The sequence below is a fragment of the Patiria miniata genome, unplaced genomic scaffold, assembly GCF_015706575.1.
Source record: "Patiria miniata isolate m_02_andy unplaced genomic scaffold, ASM1570657v1 HiC_scaffold_7, whole genome shotgun sequence".
NCBI lineage: Eukaryota > Metazoa > Echinodermata > Asteroidea > Valvatida > Asterinidae > Patiria > Patiria miniata.
Window position 1 is genome coordinate 396,479 of NW_024037074.1, and position 13,489 is coordinate 409,967.

A 13,489-nucleotide genomic window follows, 5' to 3' on the forward strand; every position below is an offset into this window, starting at 1 on the left:
ATGTTGTCTTACTTTTCTGGCATGAATATTGAGGGTATATGTTTGTAATTCCAACATTGTCCAACAAGCTCTTTTACTCAGTATGGATTTTTCAACAATTACTTTTGTACAAGCAAGAATTAGGTTTTAAATAAAAAAAATTCAGAAAAATCACTGTTTGTTTAAATGTTGCTAGTGTACACTTTTATTTATCTTATCACTGATTTTGCTTTTACACGCAAATTTGTTTGCCCTATAAAAAGTTTGTGACATTTAGAAACATGGTTTGCCCTGCAATTTTTTTTAAGTATTACTAGGTATCAGAAAGACGTAAGAGCTCAAACACTGATTTGGTGATTGTACATTTCTGTATTATTTGTGTTTAGAGTTTTAAATTACACAAGGAAATTGCAGCTTTAATGAACATATAAAAAGCAGCAATTCCTTGGATACTGTGCAAATTAAGATACATCTTGTACGATGCTAACTTTACAACGACATTCATATTTTACAGCATTGATTTTTCAATTACCCACATTTGAAGTACCTTTGAGTCCATCTAAAAGAAATATTAGAATATTGCTTTGCATTTAAACATCATACAAACATGGAGCTCATAATGTAATACAACAGACTAGTGGTGCTACACAGATTATATGTACAATAATAGAGCATGCAAGTCTCGCCAGTTCACATTCACTTTTCATGTGAACATCTTGGTACCAAACACTGACTAGTCTAGCCACAGACTCCCGTGTTTGAATTCACCCAATTCACCCAATGAACGGAAGTGGAGGTCAACATTTTTTCAATTTACTAAAGTAATCAACTTGCAATATTTTTTTAATGTGTTGTAAATTGGAAAGATTTTTTTCTTGTTCAGAACCCATTCTTTGCCCTTGACTGGATAAACCTAGTAAAATCACTGAGGTTTTTGAGGTCAACTTGCACGCTCTATTGACAGAAGTGGAGTACAAATTGCTGACTTCAACTATCAACTACATTTTTTCCCAGATAGTAGCTGTGAAGACACCTTTAATACACCAGACTTAAATCCCATACTGTACATCTAAAGCCTACAATGGCCTGTGCTCTGCAGCAAAACATCTATTCAATTGGATTTCTCCTTGCTAAAGATAGAATTCAAGAAAGTTTGAACAAAAATTCTGCACTTCATTTGGTCTGCAAAAAGTATTTTCCACGTTGTGCTACATGTACATGTATGCACAAAGATTGGTGTAATGTATTTGGAATCAGATGCTCTTAATGCATAACTTGCAACTTTGTTGATCTGTTACTTAGGCTGTGTCTGAAACGGGCTTCTAGAGCTCTGAAGACCTAGACAATATAGCTCTAGCCGTATCAATTTTTTTAATCTGTTCATTTGTCTATCAGGTCTTGACCCACAAGATAACCATTCCACCAGCACCTCTGACGTACCGATGACTGGTGCTGCCATAACGGATCCTTATCACTATCTGACACAACAGCACTTCACCTCAGAGATCTTCAAGATTGAGATCCAAAACCTCCCAAGACATTTTGGATTGGCGGTGAGTTTGCTCCTTAAACATTCAACCCTCGATTATGATAAACAAACAGCAACTGAATTAAAGGGCCATGGAATGAATTTGAAAATGAAACATGAAAATAATCATATATGAAAGTAATGGTAAACACACACATTGTTCTTGACAACTTTCAAATGGTGGACTCCCTTCTGGTTCTGGATGTGCATACTGCTGCCCTTGTGCTGATGGCTCGGTGCCAGTCAGCCCAGGACATTGTTCCTGAGTACTTGCAAGTGACTGCTGGCTCTCTGCTGGTTCTGGATGTACACACTGTTCCCCTTGCATGGATGGCTTGCAGTCATTGTTCCTCATGTGAAATTGCAAGCGCTGGTTGCTGGTTCTGCATGTACCTCAACATGCACTTGAACATGCTGACTGTGCATGGATGCCTTGCTGCTGCTTTGCCTGGAACATTGTTCTTGACAGCTGTCCAGTGACTGCTGACTCTCTGTGTGTTGTGCATGCCCTTGGCTTGGTGGCTTGCTCCTGCTTGGCCTGGCAGCATGGTGCTCTTGGTCATTTTCTGCCTGTGGAATCACATGAAGCTCAATCTGCTTCCCTGGCTGCGATGGTCGGCTGGGATTCCGTCTTGGGCAGCAACGACAGCACAGTATGAGGAATGAGAAAGCCTTGACTACAGCTTGACGAAAGTCAGTGTTTGTGGCACTGTAGACTAAGGAATTAATTGAGCTATTGATCAGTTGCAAAATTATAATGCATGTACCCAGAATATGAATTGTCTCCCCAAGTTCCAGATAGGCAACAATCTGAGCAGTTGAAGTTAACTTGGATGCAAGTGCATGTATTATCATAATTGCAGCTACAGTGTACAGTGAGTTCAGAATGAAGAAAACAGCAGTGTTCATGATAACCATGCAGAGGACCTTGCCTGCTCGCTTGGGACGGTTCGGAAACAGGGCTGATTGCTTGCACACTTTCAGTACTACATAGATGTACAAAGCAAGAGTTGCTATCAAAGAGGCAATGTTGATAATGGAAAGAATCCCAAGGTAGACTTTAGAGAAGACATCATCTGTTAATGGTAAGAAAATCAGAATCACACCAACAATAATTGTTGGCACCCAGAGTCCTGCTGATATCTTTGCTGCCTGAGATTTAGAGGCTTTTTCCTTGAATGTCAGAGGATTGCGTACTGCCGAGAATCTCTCAGCTGCTATGGTAACCACAAAGAAATTAGAAGTAGCAAGGAACGTGTATAGGGCACTTGATGTTGCCTTGTTGACCAATAAGCTGGACTCTATAGGTGGAAACACTGCAAATATGAAGTGAGTCATAAGTAGGAGGGAGTCAGCCACAGCCAGATTGGATAAGTAGATGTTGATGATTGTACGCATGGACTTCACTCGAATGACTGTGAAGAGAAAGATAAAGTTTAAGCAGAGGCCAATTGGTGCAATGATTTCAGCACCTAACCATTTCATTTGATTAGTTCTTTCTTCACTCATGTAAAAGTTCTCAAGATGCTTTTCAACTTCAGTTTTCCACCCAGTTGATGGAGTGGAGCTGTTTTGGTAGCCATCACCCATAGTTCATGCACAATGTAGCATTGAGCTCTGTGAGCCACATGTTGTTCAGATGCAGCAAAGAATATTCTTCTCTATTTCAAGATCACTCCAGATTTATACTTACAGGGATTGTAAGACCTTGAGCAAAGTGGAATTGAAGCAGAAAGTTTCTTGTTCTTTTCCTTCCCCCCCCCCATTTCTGTCCGATTTTAATGCATGTGACTATCTTGTGGTATCAGTTCCTGTAACCAAAGCAGATGCATGTAAGTCAGTTTCACTACTTGCACTGACATGAAATCTGAGAATTGAATTTGTTTCAGTTTTAACTGGAGGTTCGCGTTTGTTGTTACAAACGCAGAGTGGTTGGGTAGACAACTATTTCATTATAGCCTACATTGTCCAGTAAAGTTATGAATATGTTTATGTTAGAGCAAAGATTCTCGCACTTTAATCTTTCCAGAGCAACCAATATATTTTGCACAAAAAATGCATCCATTAGCAGATGATAAATTTCAGTATACATTTTAGGAACACGCACAAGTTATTTTTGGCTTGATAATGCATTAGTTAAAAATGGGAAGTGAATTCTCATATAGTTCGGAGTGGATAAATGTTAATTGTGAAGTTAAATAACGTCACAGTATTTGGACGCAAAAGGAGAACATTGTAATGGATATCGTTATTTGGGCTACGAAAATGTAGCCTTATGGTCTGATGGATAGGGGTAATATTTATGAGGCACGTTGTGACTTTAGTGTGAAGTTTTATTATAAGGGTGGCTGTGTAGTTACAGGCCTTGTTCCTATAAGAAAAGGAAAAATCAAGTTATTGAACTCACAAACTCAAGTTAGGATGTTTAAAACCCACATGACTGTCATGAAAAGAGGGCAGGGTTTTGATTTTTTGATGGAAATTTTGGAGTAAAATGACAATGAAGACAACAAACCCCAAAACACCAAAATAGCGATAGCGATCACCCCGATACACCGTGAGTGTGCACAAAACGTTGATTTCAATGGCATCAACTGAAAAAAATATGTAAAAGAAACTGCATTTTCTACCAAAAGATACTGTTCAAATTAACAAAATATGTTGTCATTCGAATTGAAACAAATCTTCTTTAGGTTGCAGAAGTCATTTTGAAATGACCAAAATACTCTTGCCTCTAATGCCCGTTTTAGACATCGTGCTACTGCTGCGTCGAACTTAATTATTTATGAGTGTGGCATTAGCTCATCTACAGCGCATCAGTGCTCTAAATGCCGAACCTAATAGTTGAAATTGAATGAACCTGGAGTAACTGGCCAGGTTACAGCAGTTCGAGCAGTTCAATGAACATTCAAACTGTTTGCGCCAATTTCACTTAATGTGATGCGGACACAAGGGAGGACATTAAACGTTTGCCCAACTTCGAATTGAATTGACTTGCACGGCTACGGCTCGGTGTTTAGAACAGTGCTGTGGCACTGACTCTCTGAATGACGACAGCTCGGCAGCCCTGTTGAGCCAAAGGATGGTGCCGTGCCGAACTCAATTTACCTAGACATATATCTAAATGCTGTACTATCACCATCCCGAATTAAAAACGGGCAAATTAATTGTGTTTGGCACAGCTGGAGCACGGCGTCTAGAACAGGCCTTAGGCTAGGTGCACACACTTCCAATTTTTAAGCCGAATCGCCGCGAATAGCACTTCTTGAGTAAATTAGGGATTGTTGTTGGCAGCCTCGGGATGATTCTGTTTGTTCGGTGAAAGATTGTTTAAGATCGGGAAGCGCCCAGACAAATTTGAAGGTGTTCAAAATTGTTGGGGTGATTCGGAAACCAATTTCAATTCTTGGTTTAAAACTTGTTGTATCCACAACTAATTCAGAAATGTGTGAACCTAGCATTATACTTGACCTAAACTAAATGGGGGCCATAACTACACAATCGTCTTTATAAGCGCCTTATTTTATTCTGTGATTCCATGCTGTAGACTCAATTTAGAGGAGGGAATTATGGTCAAACATCGGAAATCATTATTGACGAATCAGTTTGTTTTTCTTATAATTTCATCCTCCTCATTTCAAGAAACCATGCTTTCCTGACGATTCTAATGATTTGTCTGTTTGTTTTGTTTGACAGGTTCAAAGTTTACTGACAGATTTTCAAAGCTTCGTCCAGAACAGTAAGTTCCTGCAAGCAGCCGATGCCATCAATGAATTGGTAAGAGACAAATGAAAGTAACTTTCCAATCAATTTAAGATGAGATTTGATTTCTATTTTCCAAATTTAGTTTGTTTAAAAAGCAATGCAAAGTTCTTTTTTTTTGTAAGAACTTTACTTTAAAGGGACACTAGGTCCTGGAACATCCCAATTGGGCTACAAAACGCACTTTGAACGAGATGATGATAATCGGAAATATCATTTAAATGTAGGATATAAACATCCACACAACTATCCTTTCAAAACTGGGAGTTTTTGTGTTATTCCTGTTTTAGAACGAATTTCGGGGTCCACTTTTGCGACCCCATAAATTTGAGCTGTTTGGAAGCTAGTTGTGATTTCATTCGTACAAGTAAAGTGTTCGGCTTTAGCGGACGTTGAAGAAACCACAATTTTTTGCATTGGTGACCGTCACCGTGCACTGTTCCTGAGACACACGACGTGTATAGGGTACACTGAGAACGACACGAAAAATGTATTCGTACTCCGTTATGTCCGATGTTAACAAGCGTTTTTTCCGTCTTTTTTCAGGAACAGTAAGACATTAGGTTGGTTTCCAAACAATCCAAAACATAACATTTTTGGGGATTTCAGGACCTAGTGCCCCTTTAAAATAACAAATTTCCGGTTATTGTAGTAATTGTTGAATCCACTGTAATCGTGTTGTACTTTGCATATGGACAGTGAAATTTCGATGAGTCCAAATCTGATAACTCAAATCTACTGTTAAGTTAAACATGGATTTTAGTATAACAATGATATGAAACCCTGCCTTACTCAAATTTCGAACCTATTCCCTTGAGGTTTGACTTATCGAGATTTCACTGGATTTCAAATTTTTTTTCATGCAGAAATCTGCTTTCATTGAAGACGAATACTGTGAGCTGAAAATTGTCAAGGCTCTAAGGGTAAGGAGCTTATCCGTTGTCTGTTTACTTGCAGCAGGCCAGTGAGGATGCAGAAAGTGAATTGACCTATCCCGTTAGAATCACATTAGAATTGCGTCAATGCAGCTTGTAAAATATTGTCCAATTTACAGATATATGGATGGACATGGAACTCGCAAAATCTGAGACAAACTAAACGTAGTGTACAAATATTCCTTAGGGTTGTCTAAAGGGGCGTGGCTAACTCACAAACGGTGATAGGTCAGTTGGGATGACGTTGAATTTTGCCAGCCAGAGAGAGACATTGCTGATAAGAGGTTTTTTTTCCCCGTTTTAGTCTGAGCTGCGAGTGAACCAAGAGACGCTGCTGCATCATCTAGGAGAGGCCTGGTCTGCCATGACTGTCTGGACTATACCCCATGCCAAAGAACCCGTCACCCTGACCAACGTCAGCCAAGTCCAACTCAAACTAGGTAGGTCATCAAGACAGTGGGACGCTATGGCATGTAGTCTGGAGTATCGTATTCAAGTTCTGTAGGTTATGGGTTCGAGTCCAACCCGGGGTAGCGGTGCTGTGCTTGTGTCCGTGTGCATGACATTTTGACACTCATTGCTTTCCCCACCCAGAAGTACATTTTGTTTTGCAATTTTTTTTCACCAGTTTACAGTGAAAATGCTGCGGTGACTGTCAATGCCATGAGTCAGGTTGGAATTCTGAAGAGCAAAATGCAAGTTTTCGGTGAGTTTCTTAAATGTTTGTCTTCTCTTTGTGACTGTTTTTCAACACCGAGCTTTGATAAACCAAAAGTGCATTAACGGAACAATTGTATATCACCACATTTGGAACAGACTTTGCTCCTTGTATCCTTCAGTTCCTTTAAAAATGTCAGCCGCATATTGACTGTTGTGTTTTTAACAAAAAGGCTGTTAATTTTCCATTTTCAGGAAAGAAACTGATGGAGCATATTCTGAAGCCAGTTGTGTCGCTGTCAAATGTTGCGCCATCAATTAACGCAGCTAAAAAGGTACTGTCATTCTCCATTAAGTCTTAAGTTACAGTTGAATTTTGCTTTGGTTTTTTTTTCAGAACTAGAAGAAATGAATATTATACAAATTGTACAAGTTTATAAGTTCATAAGTATACAACCTGTTTTGCTGGGTAAAACGGTTTTATATCAACCACTGTTGGGTGTGGGTTCCTCAGTCTTGTTTTGCCAACAGCTACATTTGAGAAAATTGTGCTAAACGTATACAATGCCGCTTCATAGCATAGATTTGCTAATGTTTCCTATCGTGCTCACAAAAATCCTTTTCATCAGTTATAAGCTATTTGCTGTGCTGACTGCTATTTTCCTATAACAGACACATCCTCTGTTAGAAAAAATGTGTTAAACACTAATTTCTTGCGGGGAAATTCAGCGGGGAACTGGTCTAAGCCAAAAAGTAAAACATTTTGGCTGGTAACCTAATAATGTGTATTTATAAAGTGCATGTATCCACCAGTATCCAGTTTGTTAGTAAAAACGTCATACATGCACGCACACCACTGATAATTAGCGCCCATTGGATATACACGAGGTGCGTTAGCTTCCGGTTCCATTTGTACTATGCTACACTGTGTGAAGAATGCATGGTTAAATTGAGATGACGTCACACTAACGAAGCGAATTGGTGCTCAAGGCGCTACATCGTTATTACCCTGCTCATTGGACCAATGAACTATGGTGCCATTTCGGCACAAAGAAGCTAATTCAATCACAATAACCATCTCTGCCCTCACAGGTACTCATTTACTCCTGGGTGGAGAGAAGCAATGAGTGACAAAGTGCTTTAACCAAGGGCACACACGCACCATAACATTGCATAACCACTGCTGGACTCGAACCCACAACCTGCAGTGTTACCCACAGACCACAATTTCAATGCTCCAGACCACGAGGCCACAGCACTCCTCAGCAAAACCTTTTTTTGTGCATTTAGTGAATGAATGTGTTAACATCTTCTTTGCAGTCGCAGTCAACCACCGTTAGATTCAAGGTGCTATCCAAGAGCTCTGAGGAGCCGTCCGATCCCGTAGCTGTGTACAAGAGCACTCTGGCAATACTGAAAGCACTGAGCAGGCCGTTACTTAGCCTCAAGACAGAGGGTAAAAACAGAGATGAGAACACAACGCTGATGGCTTTGCTAGGTAGGGACAATCTCATTAGCAAATTGGGAACAGCTTTTGTTTTTTTCCTACAATTTTTTTTTCTTCCTTTTATTCTTTTCCCCCGATTTTGTACATATGTTGTGACAACATTTCAATTTCTTTTTGAGGAATCCTTGGTTTCATTACCAGAAATGATTAATAATAATAATAATAACATTCATGAAGTAACGGAGGAGTTTGCAGGATTTTAGGCTGTATGCAATTTTTACATGGAGGCAGTTGGAGGATTTTGCAGGATTGAGGTTGCATCCTAGCAAAAATGCCCAGGGAGTTAATCATTTTGTCCCTCTGACACATAAATTAGGGCGTTAACCAAATGTTTCTTTGACCTTTACAGGAGAACACATCTGGCCAGAGCTGTCCAAGTGTATCATCACACATTGTCTGGTGCACTCGATACCCACAAGCAGCTCAAAGGTAGCCACACAGCATTACTTTCTTCAACCATTCTTTAGGGTTTATCTTAAAATTAAAAAAAGCATTGCTTATTTAAAGATTTGTTATCTGTATCGTCATCTCTGAATTAGTGTTGTTGTTTTTTGCAGAAATTTATGTGCACATTTATTTTAAAATCTTACTTAAACATTAAAAACCAAATTGTGAGGTTTTCAATAATGGAATAGACCTGAAGGCCTTTTCACACTACGAAAAATCTCCGTGTTGTACACGGGTCTGACACGTGTAAACTGGACTAACCTTTTCACACTCCGACATTTAAACACGGCACTGACTTGTGTAGAATGCTCGACCCGTGTCAAACTTACCCTACTCGGGAGGTGGGTTGAGAATTCTCGATCCGTGTTGAGAAGTCCGACACATGTTGAAAGCCGTAGTATGAACACTTCTGGGTTACGTTTGACCCGTGTACAACCGCACATCGACTCATCGGACGCGGACCGGCCGGAGTACGAGTGCGTGCATGCAGCATCACGCTGTAGTTGTTACGCCACCATTGGTGTGATATGAAAATCGGATTCGTGTGAAAATCGGACTTCTTTTCCCTTTTATTGGTTAAACCCTTTCACGTGATCAGTCCCTCTCCTAATTAGCTATGCATGAGCATGTGCAATACCTTAATGGGTCCGTATTTCATAACGCCTGATATTCTCGCTACACCTGCCGGCCGCGCTTGCTTTTTCGTAAGGACTAGAAAGTAGAAACGGCCGAACATGTTTGGTTTTTCGTGCGTTTGTCTCGGCCGTGCTTGCTTTTTCGTAAGGACTAGAAAGTAGAAACGGCCGACCATGTTTGGTTTTTCGTGCGTTCTCAGAATATTTTATCCTCCGACGTAAAATGGGACCAAAATCAGAAAAAGGACTGACATGAAGTGCGGGTCCTTTGCGCTGACCATCCATGGAGCTATATAACACGTGTAGGGCGGACGGCCGTGTGTGAAGTGTGAAACGATCACGCAATACACGGGTCGAAACATTACACGCATGGCAAAAACGCCGCGTTTGCAATGAGTAGTGTGAAAACGTAGCGAAAGTGAACGGTGTTGAAATTTTTAGAAGTCGACACGGGTTGGAACCGTGTAGATTTCGACACGGGTCGGACGTTCATAGTGTGAAAAGGCCTTTAGACATAATGACGTCCTGCTTTGTTTACATGTGCGCTTTCCTATGGGAGCCAAGTGTCTTAGGTCTATTCAGGCATGCAACTTTTCCTCAGATCTGCTGATTTCCTCGGTTTTTTTACTTCTCATGAATGCCAATACAAACTGGAAAATACAGTACAAAATGTTGGTTTGGAATTTCCTCGTTTTTTCTAAATTATCAGTTGCATGCCTGTCTATTGAATCGGGAATAAATGCTATCCGGTTGATGATTGAATATGAAGATATTTGGTATATTCTCTAAATAATGTATGATAAAGATATTTTGCTGATTTCATCATATTCACCATTTCAGCTCAATGAGTACAAAGCTGTCATCACGGCTACTGAGAGATTTGAAGCTTCTCTCCGGAAAACAGGTCAGTCAGCAGTTTAAACAACAACCAAAACAAATAATTGCACAAAAGATATAATAAAATGCTGCCTTGAAGCTTAATATTTTTAAGGGAGAGTAGTTTGTTTGCAGCTATCCAAAGAGTAACTAACCAAATTATTGTTGAAAAGCATACTTGGTTTAAAGATAATAATAGCACTAAACTCCCTGTGAAATTATTCATTCTGGCATGCTGTCATTTTGAAGAAAACAATAAAAGAAGGTCATTTCCAAAGATGTGTCAAGTGACGCATTTTTGGAAATTTCCGTTTGTAGTTGGTTTGTAGTTGTGTTTGTAGTTTGTTTGTAACACGCACACGCTCGCGCGTTGTTGCTATTACTCATCAGGTTCAGTTGCGTGACATCTCATAGCTGCAATCAGCTGAATGAGAATGTGTCCCGGATACTGATTTCGGGTGCAATTCAAAATATGAATGTTCAACTTTTGAATTGAAATGAAGATCCTAGAATATTGTTTTCTCGAAATATACAGCATTCACAGAGCTAAAACTTCATCAGGTCAGTTGTAAAGCATCTGTCTATAGATTTTGAGCACTTTTGTTGTTTCAAATGAAGCAAATTGCAAATGTTCTTATGAATGAAAGGTTTGCGGAAACACCTTGTGGGAATAAGTTTCTCAAACTAAAGAGAATGGTCAGAGCACACTGACCAGAACGTGGAGTCTTTTCAGAACCATTCACTTTAGTTTGAGAAATATATTCCCACGTGGTGTTTCTGTAAACCTTTCATTCATCTCCACCATGCAAAGCCTCAAATCTAACTTTCACATGATCTACTCTGCCTTTAATTGTAAGAGATCTTTCTGTCTCTGATAAAACAAGTGTCGGTGTGTACCTGACACCGTGCTGGAGCAAAATTCGTCACTTAAGAAAGTTTCTTATTAAAGAGATCTTTCTATCCCAAGGTTTATTGCAGAAACTGCTTCTCTGCTGCTGACCTACGCCAGAGATGTCAATGTCCATTTTGCTAACAAAAAGGTATAAACAATTGTTTTTTTTTTAATGTCTATTATTTTTAAAAATCTTGTGCAGTGTTTTAGTCGAGGCCACAACCTCCAAGGCCAAGGCCGAGGCCACAACCTCCGAGGCCAAGGCCGAGGCCACAACGGCGAGGCCAAGGCCGAGGCCACAACCGCGAGGCCAAGGCCGAGGCCACCACCTCCGAGGCCGAGGCCAGCTATCAAAACACGTAATAAAATATAAATCACTAAAACAAGGCTAAGATTATGTTGGTGTTTTAACATCTTTTTAGTTGAATTCACTGAGTTTTGGAGTGCCTGGCTTACAAATTTACTGCTTGCAATGGGTTTCCTCTAGTAGGGAGTCAGGCGAATTTTATTTTTTAAAGAAAGAAATCTCAAGTTTTGTATCACTGAAAGCAAATTACACAACAAAATCAATGGCGTTTGAGTCAGGCTCATACATGTAGGTGTTTGCCCTTTGGAGATACAACCAAAACCAAATTAACGGCCAAATTTAGAGTTTCTATTCTGTAAGATTTACATCATTTACTTTTAGCATGTTTTATAAATCTTATTTTCCAAACCTATCAAAATGCTTAATATCATAGGAATCCCCATTAAATAAACACCAACTTGATTTTTGAATCAGGTTTTTACCACTCATAACCAAAAAGTTATGACCCCCCCCCCCCCGACCCGACCTTCGCACTGTCCAGGCGCGCGCCGAGCAAACGCCGCGATGCGACCAGACAATGCCAGACGGCCCGCCATTACGCACGGGCAAAGCATAGTTCCAATCCCGCTCCACATAATGGGATAAGTGTCCACGCATCATCACTGTTAATACCGCGGTACCAGGCAAAGTCTTGCAATGGCCAATCCCGCTCCAAACAACACGGAACATGCGTGCATGATATCACTCAATTCATCAAAATGACCATGAATTCTCGGATCATCCGATTTGAATCCAATGGCTTCGAAAAATTTTAAGATCATGGCAAGAGGTAGGGAGTCCAGAGGTTTTTTGGCCGTATATCTGTAACCACGCAAAATTATTCAATTTCAAACCGTGCTTATACATGTAATAAGTATCAACATGGCTCTAAAATAAAAGTATCCTGCTACCACGAGGAATACTGACTCCTATTATTAAAACATTCATTCAGAACTTTGCATTCATTTGGATGGAAAAACGAATTCTGAAATCGCGCTTTCCATATCGACCATTTGCGCCAAACATTACCGTGTGAGCCGGAACTTTCTTTTAAATCACCGTGTAAAAATAAAATCTACTTGATAAATTGTAATTGTTTTTATCATATCTTTATTAGAAAAAAAAAGGTTAAGGACTAATACACTCGATCGTACCCAGAAAGTTCAGACTTTTACTGAAACAGTGGCCTATAAAAAGAAATGATTAAGCTTGCCGCACCTTGCCTCAAATCATTTTTAAAGGTCGGGGTACAGAGGTGAAACGAGAAAATTGTGTTCAACACTGCAACCAGACCAGTCTACTACGACATGTTATTGTACGCAAATGGGATTGGTTCCAGACTTATGTAGTCTGGCACGCGGTAACAGTTATAACGCTTGCAAGCACGTGGAAAGCTGAAGCGCAGGCTAGGCGAAGATGCTACGTGCGTGAGTACTTTCAATGCAACCATTTCCAGTTCATTCGTGCGTACATTGTATATGCGTTCGTTTCACGTAACCCAATGCGGAAGAATCTCGAGGGTTTGATACGGTAAAAAACTAAAATTAATTAGAAAAGAAAACACATCAAAATGGGCAGCCTTGAGCCGGCCTCGTCCGATTCGCCGAGGCCGGAAGGCTCCAAGGCCGAGGCCTTGCACCTCCGAGGCCAAGGCCGAGGTCATGAAAATCGGCCTCGAGGCTGAGGCCGGCCTCGAGACCTCCAACACTGATCTTGTGGGAACATTTTTTGAATGGCAACAGTTGGACTGTTTGGTCCCTTCTGAATCTTTGGTTCATCTCATTCACATATGATCCTCCAGCAAACCAGTCGGAAATTGTACGGCCGCATTTTGAAATACAACCTGTAATACATAGAATGTTGATGATATTTGGGAACTGAAAAAATCAATAGCTCCGTCAGATTTTGTCCGATTCCCATATTCT

At 40.2% G+C, this 13,489-nt stretch overlaps 1 protein-coding gene across 1 annotated transcript in view; it reads left to right on the forward strand.

Annotated features, from left to right (window-relative positions):
* LOC119746511 (centromere/kinetochore protein zw10 homolog) overlaps positions 1 to 13,489 on the forward strand; it is a 23,050-nt gene continuing 9,561 nt past the window's right edge. The window contains exons 1-11 of the mRNA XM_038223488.1: positions 1 to 44; positions 1,505 to 1,532; positions 5,204 to 5,284; positions 6,136 to 6,192; positions 6,509 to 6,644; positions 6,833 to 6,910; positions 7,117 to 7,196; positions 8,182 to 8,359; positions 8,718 to 8,797; positions 10,291 to 10,358; positions 11,294 to 11,366. Coding sequence (XP_038079416.1) covers positions 1 to 44; positions 1,505 to 1,532; positions 5,204 to 5,284; positions 6,136 to 6,192; positions 6,509 to 6,644; positions 6,833 to 6,910; positions 7,117 to 7,196; positions 8,182 to 8,359; positions 8,718 to 8,797; positions 10,291 to 10,358; positions 11,294 to 11,366 — 903 coding nt within the window. The remainder of the gene's footprint in view (positions 45 to 1,504; positions 1,533 to 5,203; positions 5,285 to 6,135; positions 6,193 to 6,508; positions 6,645 to 6,832; positions 6,911 to 7,116; positions 7,197 to 8,181; positions 8,360 to 8,717; positions 8,798 to 10,290; positions 10,359 to 11,293; positions 11,367 to 13,489) is intronic.